General features: G+C 42.9%; 1 protein-coding gene across 6 annotated transcripts in view; it reads left to right on the top strand.

The window, feature by feature from the left end:
• The window catches only part of mapkapk5 (MAPK activated protein kinase 5), a 114,594-nt gene that overhangs the window by 81,704 nt on the left and 20,625 nt on the right, over positions 1-12,265 (top strand). For all 6 annotated transcript variants that reach the window (XM_038773849.1, XM_038773618.1, XM_038773536.1 and 3 more), the window contains 4 exons: positions 2,004-2,084; positions 5,989-6,176; positions 6,463-6,583; positions 9,223-9,353. In XM_038773849.1, coding sequence (XP_038629777.1) covers positions 2,004-2,084; positions 5,989-6,176; positions 6,463-6,583; positions 9,223-9,353 — 521 coding nt within the window. The remainder of the gene's footprint in view (positions 1-2,003; positions 2,085-5,988; positions 6,177-6,462; positions 6,584-9,222; positions 9,354-12,265) is intronic.

A 12,265-nucleotide genomic window follows, 5' to 3' on the forward strand; every position in this document is an offset into this window, starting at 1 on the left:
TTCACTTCTCCCCGCAAAGGTTTCGGGTCACTGTCCGTGTGGAGTTTGCACATTCTCCTCGTGTCTGCGTGGGTTTCACCCCCACAACCCAAACATGTGCTGGGTAGGTGGATTGGTCACACAAAGATACCCTTTAATTGGAAAAAAGCATACTTCTGTTTGCAGCTGGTTAGCTTGCTCCTTTTAACAGAACGAGGACCGTTTCCTGTCCCCATCATATAATATAGGGTACTGTGGTTAGTGAGGTGGTGCATCTTAAAAGTTTCAACAAGACGACAAAATTAAAGAATTGGTTTAGATTAGAGAGGATAGGATAATTGAAGATCAAGGGTCCAGAGCAAGGAAGGGCATGGTTAAGCAATTACAGGGAATTAAAATTCAGAGCTCCTCTTGTTTGCTAGCATATATGACAAAAGAACATGGCAACTGAGAGAATTTGAAAACTATTTTGTGCTATTGAACCTGAGGCAATGGACCAAGTGAGGAAATGTTTCCATCGTGGTAAATTGGAATCAGTCAGAACAGAACACTGACACTGATAGACATGTCAAAAATGTTCCAACATCCTTGATAAATCCTCTGTGCCCTGGGGTCATGTGTCAGTTGCAATACTTTTGCAGATTTCAGTTTCTTTTTTTTTTGTTTAATGTGCCCAATTCTTTTTCCCAATTAAGGGGCAGCCAATCCACCTACCCTGCACATCCTCTTGATTAATAAATGGATCGAGGGTTATGGGGAGAAGGCAGGAGAATGGGGATGAGAAAATATCAGCCATGATTGAATGGCGGATCAGACTTGATGGGCCGAGTGGCCTAATTCTGCTCCTATGTCTTAGGTTTGGGGTTGTGGGGTGAGACCCATGCAAACATTGGGAGAATGTGCAAACTCCACATGGACAGCGACCCGGGGCTGGGATTGAACGCAGGTCCTCAGCACTGTGAGGCAGAAGTGCTAACCACTGTGCCGCCTGTAGATTTGACTATTTAATCCATTTCCCTCCCTCAGTCTCTTGGAAAATGTTATCCAGGGCTTCCTCTATATTTTAAGTTCTGAATTCATTCACTCTTTTGTGATCAGTTAATAAGAAGCAGAATATTAATTCATGTTGACAAATGTGAGGTTATCCATTTTGGTAGGAATAACAGCAAACGGGATTATTATTTAAACGATAAAATATTAAAGCATGCCGCTGTTCAGAGAGACTTGGGTGTGCTAGTGCATGAGTCACAGAAGGTTGGTTTACAAGTGCAACAGGTGATTAAGAAGGCAAATGGAATTTTGTCCTTCATTGCTAGAGGGATGGAGTTTAACATTAGGGAGGTTATGTTGCAATTGTATAAGGTGTTAGTGCGGCCACACCTGGAGTATTGTGTTCAGTTTTGGTGTCCTTACTTGAGAAAGGACGTACTGGCGCTGGAGGGTGTGCAGAGGAGATTCACTAGGTTAATCCCAGAGCTGAAGGGGTTGGATTATGAGGAGAGGTTCAGTAGACTGGGACTGTACTCGTTGGAATTTAGAAGGATGAGCGGGGATCTTATAGAAACATTTAAAATTATGAAGGGAATAGATAGGATAGATGTGGGCAAGTTGTTTCCACTGGCGGGTGACAGCAGAACTAGGGGACATAGCCTCAAAATAAGGGGAAGTAGATTTAGGACTGAGTTTAGGAGGAACTTCTTCACCCAAAGGGTTGTGAATCTATGGAATTCCTTGCCCAGTGAAGCAGTTGAGGCTCCTTCATTACATGTTTTTAAGGTAAAGATAGATAGTTTTTTGAAGAATAAAGGGATTAAGGGTTATGGTGTTCGGGCTGGAAAGTGGAGCTGAGTCCACAAAAGATCAGCCATGATCTAATTGAATGGCGGAGCAGGCTTGAGGGGCCAGATGGCCTACTCCTGCTCCTAGTTCTTATGTTCTTATGTTTGTTAAATTGAAGTAATTAGCATGGTGTGCAAAATTATGGCGCTTTGGTTTCTCCATGTCATCTTTTTCTTTCTGTCAAGGTACTGGAAGCCCAGAGGAGACACCAGAAAGAGAAATCTGGAATCATACCTACCTCACCCACTCCCTACACATACAACAAGGTAGCCAACCTTTAATCACAATTTAGAGTATTATCTAGCACTGTCGTCAAAAGTCAAACATTTGTTCATGGGGTGTGGGTGTCACTGGCTGGACCAGAATATATTGCCCACCCCTAGTTGTGGGTCCAAAGTCACATGTAGACCAGAACGTGTAGGAACATCAACTTTCTTTCCCTAAAGGACATTGGTAAACCTGAAGGGTTTTTACGACAATGGGCAATGGTTTCATTGACTTTTAATTCCAGATTTTTTTTAAAATTCAAATTGCACCATCTGCTGTGGTGGAATTTGAATCCGGGTCTTGAGAAAAACTTTATGACTTGGTAAGTGGAGCGTTACTGGCAGGACCAGCTCTCAGCCAGCAGAATGGGTTGGCTCAGTTATAGTAATAAAGAAGTCTTCATCTCAATTGAATGCTTCTTCTCTGCTACAGTATGCAATGTGTATTTGAGGAAGATTCAATGTAAAATGATGTAGTGTTGCACAATGATGTATTAATATTGCCATTTGTTGCTTACCCCCGCACCAACTCCCACCACCTAAAATAGAGAAGAATATTAGTTTGTTTGTTATTCCACGATGACTGTGATTATGCCAGGGTTAGTAGCTGAGGGTATTCAACAACGAAGATGCTCTTTCTCTCCCAATCCCTCCTCCACAGAAGAAACATGATTACTGGGACAGGGAAAATGGGTGAGGCATGATGAGATATGGCTGCTTACAACTAGCACATGTCTACACTATGTCTCTACAAATATCCTGGGAGTAGGTATTGCTATTCAATGGTATGTGGTCCTGAAGAGCTACGGCTGTTTTTAATTTAAAAAGTGATTCAGCAAGAAGGATCTATTTTACCTTTTTTTAGAATCAGCTAATCTCTGCAGTATTTAATTCTTCAGTCTACTATTTCCCATCCAGTGCTTTTTATGAATGTCTGAAACATCATTGACGGGCAGCACGGTAGCATAGTGGTTAGCATAATTGCTTCACAGTGCCAGGGTCCCAGGTTCGATTACCGGCTTGGGTCACTGTCTGTGCAGAGTCTGCACATTCTCTCCGTGTGTGCGTGGGTTTCCTCTGGGTGCTCCGGTTTCCTCCCACAGTCAAAAGACATGCAGGGTGGATTGGCCATGCTAAAATTGTCCTTAGTGTCCAAAAATTGCATTTAGGGTTGGTTGAGTGGGGTAACTGGGTTATGGGGATAGGATGGTGTGGGGCTCGGTAGGGTGCTCTTTCCAAGAGCCGGTGCAGACTCAATGGGTCGAATGGCCTCCTGCACTGTAAATTATATATGATCATCATCAGGACATCGATATTTAGATCTAAATTATTCAAGGCAAATAAAAAGAATGTTATTAAAGCCTTCCCACAGGGCTGTCATCTATGGTGTAAAACAGGAGTGCGGTGGATCTTTGAGTCATTCAAAAATGTAGAATTTTTTATTTAACGCATGATGTCGTTGGTAATGACACCTCTTGGGGGCAGCACGGTAGCACAGTGGTTAGTACTGCTGCCTCACGGATTCGAGGTCCCAGGCTTGATCCTGGCTCTGGGTCACTGTACGTGTGGAGTTTGCATATTCTCCCTGTGTTTACGAGGGTTTCGCCCCCAAAACCCAAAGGTGTGCGGGGTGCATGGATTGGCCACGCTAAATTCCGCTTAATTGGAAAAATGAATTGAGTACTCTAAATTTATTTTTTGAAAAAAGAAAGAAAAATTTAACGACACACCTCTTCCAATCTTGAAACATGCAAAATGTTCTTTTACAAAACCAGTTCTGATTTATTTTAAATCCTTGCATCAGTACTGGAAGATATTGTTCTCCTCACCTCCTTTCCTTCAGTTATATTTTTGACTATTGTGGCATGGTGGCGCAGTGGTAGCACTACTGCCTCACGGTGCTGAGGACCCGGGTTCGATCGCGGCCCCAGGTCACTGTCCATGTGGAGTCTGCACATTATTTCTGCATGGGTCTCACCCCCCACAACCCAAAGATGCCGGTGGATTGATCATGCTAAATTGGCCCTTAATTGGGAGGAAATAAAGAATTGGGTACGTTAATTTTAAAAACATATATATTTTTGAATATTTTCACTTTAACTGTTTAAATTAACTGTGATATACAGTATTGGTTATCTCTCTGGTGAACAAAGTCCTATGCTATAATGGGAGGTATCTTGTAGAAATAGCAGTTGGGTAAACTATTGATGTTTTCCTGAAGCTTCCTTCCATTTTCTGTTCTTTAAATGCCATCTGCCAGTAACACTGGTGAAAGTTGACTTGAGAAAGTTCAGTGATGTGAGGGTCCCAAATTTTTTATTTTTTTTAAAATAAATTTTAGAGTACCCAATTTTTTTTTCCAATTAAGTGGCAACTTAGTGTGACCAATCCACCTACCCTGCACATCTTTGTGTTGTGGGGGCAAAACCCACGCAGACACGGGGTGAATGTCTCCACATGGACAGTGAGCCAGGATCGAACCTGGGACCTCAGCGCCGTGAGGCAGCAATGCTGACCACTGCGCCACCGTGCTGCCCTTTGAGGGTCCCAAATTGACATGCGCAATTAAAAAGATACAATTGTCTAAAGTATCTGGGTTTTAAAGTAATCATGTTTTTATTTTGTATACCAGTATATGTGAGGCGATGACCACCTTATTGGCTATTACTTATACTAAATATAGAACTGGCGTGGTGGTTTTGTGAGTTAAATTTTTGCAGGAATTATGCTAAATTTGGTAAATTATTGCTAAATTCCCTCATTGACTTGTCGTCAAGCTATGGCTCAGCTGATAGCACACTTTCCTCGGGTCAGAAAGCTGTGGGTTCAGATTCCACTTCAAGACATGAGCACAAAATCCAGAATGACACGCCAGTGCAATATTGAAGGAGTGCTTCACTGCTGGAGGTGTTGTGTTTCTGATGAGACTTTTACACAGGTCCTCTACGCCTCCTCAGGTGGATGTAAAAGATTGCATAACGCTATTTCAAGAGGAGCTGGAGAACTCACTGCCCCCAAATCCCACCGACCTCCCCACTCTGATGTCTAAGCCAATGTTCTTTCCAAGACCAAAAATCACTTTTAAAAAATAAAATAAAAAATTTAAAATCTGATTATTTTTGCATTACTGGTTGGGGGACCCAAGTACTTTGGCGTACCTGATGTTGTGAAGGGCTGTGCATAAATGCAAATTATTTTTCTTTACAGTTCATGATCTTGAGAGTTAATGTGGTGCTTTTACTGCACCTTAGCAAAGTGACTATGAACCACGATGAAACTGTGAATCCTTGCTGTTCTAATTGGATCTGAAGTTAGATGTTACTTGCTTGAGTTTCCTTCTGTCCTCCTGTTTCTTTCATCCCATGTTCTGTATTTTCTCCCTCAAAGTTCTGTGACACTCGGTGCTTTGGCATCGCAAACATTCAGATTTTGAAACATGCTTTTACGCACTCCCAGTAAAAAGTTGTACTGCAGCCCTCGTTTGTAATTTGTGACAATTGGACCAATTATGTATCTGACATCTGCCAGTGATGTTCTGAGGTAGCCTCGTGACACAGCATAAATACCAACAAAACTAAGTTGCTGCCATGATTTCCCCTTCCAAATGAATGAGTTCTGATCTCGCTCCAGAGACTGAAGATGATACTGAATGAAGAAGAGGACCTATTCTTTGGAGAAGTAGTAAAAACCTCTCTGGAATGCATTCTTCATATCCCGGCCAAAATTTGAGAGCTGGAAGCAGGCTATCCATTCTCCTCCGCAAGTGATGTAGGGGGTTGGGGGTGGAATGGAGATTGATGCAAGACAAATTTAAATTAGATTCCAAGATAACATCCTATTTCTATTTTGAGATATCTTTTTATACCTAAAAAGCCTTATTTTTTTTTATTGTTTATTATCCCAGAGCTGTGACCTGTGGTCGCTGGGTGTAATAATTTACGTGATGCTATGTGGATATCCACCGTTTTATTCCAAACACCACAGCCGGACTATCCCGAAGGACATGCGGAAAAAGATCATGACAGGAAGTTTTGAATTCCCAGAGGAAGAGTGGAGTCAGATTTCCGAGATGGCAAAGGACATTGTGAGAAAGTGAGTTGAGTAGCTGGGTCGCTGTTGTGTAGTAGGATGAGTCTGTGGTAGTGCTGAAGCCTTTGTGGAATAATTCATCAGATGATCAGATGTGTAAAGCTGGACATCCAGAGAAGATATTGGTGGACGTTGCATTTTATTACAAGGTGCATAACTGTATGTATAAATGTTGCTCAGTTGTTTAATAGTTGGAATTAGGATCTCTTTCTCTATTAATGGATATAAATAATATATGGACCTCTTTCTTTTCCAAGCTCCAGTTTGATTAAATTGTTCTTTCCTACAGATTGCTGAAGGTGAAGCCGGAGGAACGACTCAATATTGAAGGGGTGCTGGATCATCCCTGGCTGAACTCCACCGAGGCTTTAGATAACATCCTCCCATCTTCCCAAATGATGATGGATAAGGTGAATCCTCTGTAACTATTGCTAACTTAAGTCACTGCGAGTAGTTAACACTTTACTACACAATTGCAGTGACTTCATTGCTTTCCTTGTGATATACTATGGAGAGTTAGTATCATTCCTACTTTTCCTTTTTCAAAGCATTGATTAAATCTGAGGAGATATGTTTTACATTGAGAATTTTCAGTCTTTTCTTGTGTGTTTGTGAAGTCCAATGTCAGATTGATTCATAATCTCTACAGGGCGTACTCACTAAAAGTGGTTCTTGCATGGCTTCCCTTGGAATCAATGTTATTCAGAATTAAGATCCAAGAGATGCTTGGTGGAGTACACGCCTGCCCGTCCTGCTTCCCCATTCGGTAGCGCCTTATCCGAACCAATTGGTTTTTTTTAGGTTTGTTGTCTGGTCACTGTGGTGTTTGCACCTGTGTGGTCCTCTCCTATCCACTGCTTCTAAATGGTCGTCCTTGGGAGGGGTTTCGGACTTTGGGGGGGTGAGGGGTGTAATAATCTACTCAGGACTCATCCAGCTGGGGATGATTGTTCCCCGTATTAAATTGGACTGAGTTAACCCAGCACTAGCATAAAAGGCCGGCAGCTGTAGAGCCAGCTAAAAAGGAATGAGGACCCGGTGAAAGGTAACCGGGCCCTGTGCATGTATGTGCTGTTGCTGAAATAAAGGACTTTTAAGAAGCTCATTGGATTCCCCTGGCTTTACCACAACGTACTTGAGTTTGAAGGCAGGGGTGGTCTTTCTGCAGGAGACGCATCTCCAGGTGAAGGATCAGGTCTGGTTGAGAAAATGATGGGTGGATCAGATATTTCACTCGCGGAGGGTGGCCAAGTTGCTGAGCAAAAGGACAAGGTTTGTAGGGGCCAAGGAAGTGTTGTATCTGGGTGGGAGATATGTGATAGTTCGAAGGGACGCCGGTGGTGCTAGTGAATGTATATGCGGCGAATTGGGACGATGTGAAGAGGTTGCTGGGAATTATTCTGGATTTAGACACGCACCATTTGATTATGGGAGGTGATTTTAACTGCGTGCTGCAACCAAAGGTGGATAGGTCGAGCCCCAAGTCAGTGGGAAGGTGGAGGATGGCGAAGGTTTATGGAACGTATGGGAATGGTGGATCCATGGAGGTTTAGGAACCCAGGGAGAGGAAGTACTCCTTCTTCTCGCACGTGTACAAGGTATACTCCAGAATTGACGTTTTTGTAGTGAGCCGAGTGGGTTTGGTGGGAGTGGAGTGCGTGGGAATCTCAGATCATGCGTCACACTGGTTGGAGGTTAGACTTAGCTCAAGGCAGGAGCAGAGGCCAGGATGGAGGATTCATTGGATTCAGGGCATTTGGCGGACAAGGGGTTCTGTGACAAGGTGCGGTCGGTGATCAGCGATTATGTGGAGCTGAATCAGAATGCGGAGGTGTCGGCCATGTTGTTGAAGGCGGTTATCTCGTTCAACGCGCACAGGGGGTGAAGGGGTAGTATGGACGGTTGTTCGACGAGATAGTCGAGGTGGACAGGAAGTATTTGAGAGCAACCACCAAGGAGGGGTTGGTGGAGAGAAAAAGGTTACGGGGCAGTTTGACAAGTTGACGATGGGGAAGGCAGTGGGACAGCTACAGAGGCTGAGGAGGATGCAATATGAATATGGAGAGAAGGCGAGCCGTATGCTGGCCCACCAGCTACGGGGGTATGTCCAGACATTTGTGAGGACAGGGAAGGTAGAATCGGAGCCGGGGAAGATTAATGAGGTGTTTAGGAAGTATTACGAGAAGCTGTACAGGGCCGAGGGGAGTGGTGAGGTAGGGGATATGGGGCAGGTTTTGGATGAGCTGGAGCTCCCAAGGCTGGATGAAGAGAGGAGGAAGGCGCTGGAGGAACCGATAGGGCTGAGGAAGGTGATGGATAGCATAAGGAGGATGAAGATGTCATGGTAGCAGTGGTTATCACTGTTGCTTCATAGCGCTAGGGTCCCAGATTCGATTCCCAGCTTGGGTTACTGTCTGTGCATCTCCCCGTGTCAGTGTGGGTTTCCTCCGGATGCTCCAGTTTCATCCCACAAATCCCGAAAGACGTGCTGTTAGGTGAATTGGATATTCTGAATTCTCCCTCTGTGTACCCGAACATGCAATGGAATGTGGCGACTAGGGGCTTTTTCACAGTAACTTCATTGCAGCCTACTTGTGACAATAAAGATTTTTTTTTAAAGTCTGGGAAGACCTCGGGGCCAAGCGGCTACCCGGCGGAATTCTATATAGAGTTCACGATGGAGTTGACACTGCACTTTCTGGGGATGTTTAGTGAGGCGTTGGAGAAGGGGGAGCTGCCGGAGACACTGACCCAGGCATTGATCACGCTAAAAATACTGCTCACACCCATTAAAACTGGGAACACTGCACTTTAAATCGAAAGAAAAACCCTTTAAAACACAGCCACTCTGGAAAAAAAAAGGACACTTAAAATTGGAATTTACTGATATTTTAAAAGCATTAACAAAGGCCTGAGTTTGCACATGTGATTCTTCAGCCCTGATTAAAATAAGCTCTCTGTGAACGTGTTTGCAGGGTGTAATAGTCCATCTGCTGGTGATTTGTTGTTTTGTAATGCAACTTACTGATGGTGAAACTATGTATTACAGGCAATGGTTGCTGGGATCCAGCAGGCCCATGCAGAGCAACTGGCCAGTATGAGAATTCAGGATCTGAAAGTGAGCCTTAAACCTCTAAACTCTGTTAATAACCCAATTCTTCGCAAGAGGAAACTACTTGGGTAAGTGTGTTTTTCTGAATGTAATATATTCATCTTGACATGTACATTGATGAAAATTGTTGCTTAATCTCTCGAGGAATTTGTGTTTGGCGAGGTGACGAACACTGTGGCTACTGTATTTCTTCTATTTGCAGAGTTCGACCATGGGGGATACCATCTGTCCTTTACCCACGGTCTTAAGAGATGTACAATGAAACCAAGCACGGAGGAGCAAATAAGTTGGGATAAAATTTTAAATAACTTGAGTTTGAGCTCTCCAGATTGTTGGAGGGTGAGAGCATCACACAAAGACATGGAGCCTAGGAAGGCTCCAGTTATTATCTTAGTCCCCTGTGCTAATTGATTTCTGCCAGGGCAATAATTGGCTTACCAAATCTTGCCTCAGTAATTTGAGTTGGGGGGCAGGGAGGTTGTGGTTCCTGCTTGGATGCTGTCCACTAACCCGATTAGAAAATCTGCCTGTTTCAAAATCCAGTCTGGACAAGTGTGTGGAGTTTGGTGGAGACCGGATCTGTGATGTCTTTCACATTCAACACCCTGCACTCTTGCCCATGAAGAATGGTGAAGTAACAACTGTCGCACTTATTAAATTGTACCACAGTAAAATTCAACATCTTTAGGAAAGGAGAAATTGGGAGTACAATCCTACTTTACTTGTTCCTCTGTGCTGCAATTGATTAAATAACTTGATCGCGCGCGGTGTACCTATACAGTGACTGTATTTCTTCTCCTTGCCAACCAAGCTGTTCATTCTTTCTCCCACCCAGTCTAGCTTTTTTTCCCCCCCAGTTTACGGTCTAACCCTAATAACAGAATTAATTTGCAAATAAATATTCTATTTGGAATTCTGCAGAACACACAAAGAACTATTTTGTAAATGTTAAGAGTGACCATTAGTTGGTCCTGATCTGAAGCCATTTTAGCAAAATCTTTCTCTGTTAAAAGTGATCAGACCATTGCAAATTGGAAACATTTCATGTTTGTTTCAGGAATTGTAAAGAATGGGGAGTGAATAAGAGGTGGTTTGATTTGCTCACATTCTTTGCTGGAATCAGGATTGTATGTGAGTTTACATCTGGAGTCCACTAAAATATTTCACAACTGAGCTCCTCCGATGCATTGCAAAATATAACACTAAGCTATACAGACCAGGAATTCATAGATTTGATTGTGTCTGTGCTAAATTATTTAATCTAACAGCAGAGGGGATACTATCATTAGCCCCAAGATGTAAATAAACCAATGTTCCTGCTTCTAGTCACTATTGTGTTATACCTGCTGGATGGTAAACACTTTTGGATGACAGATAGGGGCAGGATTGGGCTTGGCTGTGATGCCCTTTGTGGTCAAATAGTTTGTTGACTTTCACCTTGCTGGAACATTAACTTGAGGAATGGGCCCTTGGAACCATATCCCAGCACGCACTCAGGAAAGAAGGGGGACACAATTGAAAACAGTATTAAATTGTTCATTGTTGGAAAATTTGCTTGTTGATGCTGGGTTGTTGATGATGTTTTATAAAGTATCCGTGAATTAAGCTCTGATTTTATTCACTGTCCGTAGAATGCTGAGGGGCTGTATTAAATTAAATGTACACAGAATAATATTATAAGCCCATATATGCCTTGATTTTTTCCCCTAAGTTTAAAGATGCTATATATATCCGAGATGCTATTGAAAATCGTGGAGTTTTCATGACTTACCGTAGTCTATGATTGCCACTTAACCTGAAGCAGTTGCAAGATTTTTTGATTCCATTCACTATATTCAAAATTTTATAGCAGTTCACAAACGAGGAGTGCAGTTTAGGAGAAGGCTGGGGAAATCCAGCTGTGGAACTTACTAGGGAGGTGGAAGACTAGAAGCAGCAGGAGTCAGTAGTGTTCTCTTTGGCGAATCAAACTGCATGACTTGCACCACAAAGAGGTTGACTCTGTCCAAGTTATGCAGGTGAAAACATTGAAAGTAAATAAAGCCATTTAAACCACCATATATTTAGTATGGATATCCATATATAATAAAGATTTCTCTCTGCCCCAATCAGGAAGAAAAGCGAACTTTGTATTACTGTTTATGCGAAAGTTAAAACTGCAGAATGTTTAATAACCAGTGGTGTTTTAAAGAAAAAATGTTGTTTGCTATGTTGATGCAATGATGCCCTGTTCTGATTTACTACAATTTCTACATTCAAATGTTGGGTGTTTCATTACATTGAAAGCTTGGTAGTCACAAATTTAAGCTTAAAAGCCTTATGGGACATTTAGGCCTTTTTTGTTTAATCCTACCTGTACTGAAGGCTCAGACTTGTGTTGGGATGTGGTTCCATGGGCAGTGGTTGCCCCGGTACCTATTCCATGTGTCCATTCTTTGTGTGTGTCTGGACAGCAATGTTGGCAGTCATTTTGACCAGGGGGCAGGAGGAAGGATCACAGCCATGCCCATTCTTTTCTCCTTCAGACATGCACACTTGAAGCACAAGTGAAAACCCTGGCTGATACTTTATTTCCCCACCACTCCCCACCCCTGCCTCTAGCCTGGGACTGAAGCCATTAGCTCCTGCCCCTGGCCAGGAGCTAACTCAACACAGACCAGGGATGAACTTGGGAGCTTCCTGGTCTGTATGGCTCAGTACCTCACTGTATACAGCATTCATCCAGCAAGTCATCGGCGAGCTCTCAAAGCTTTATAGCAGGGATTGATTTGAAATGGACTTCATTCCAAGAGGACTCTTTCTAAAACTTGTTACAATCCATGTTCAGATTTTTCACCAATACTGCAACAGTTGAATCCTCCTTAAAGGGAAACTGTGTTCATTTGAATTGACATGCAGTCCTAAGCGTTATAAAGAATGGTGCACGTGGTTTCTTGCTCCTCCTCTCTTTACTCCATTTCATGGTTTTGAAATTTGCTTA

This window comes from Scyliorhinus canicula, chromosome 1, assembly GCF_902713615.1.
Source record: "Scyliorhinus canicula chromosome 1, sScyCan1.1, whole genome shotgun sequence".
Taxonomy (NCBI): domain Eukaryota; kingdom Metazoa; phylum Chordata; class Chondrichthyes; order Carcharhiniformes; family Scyliorhinidae; genus Scyliorhinus; species Scyliorhinus canicula.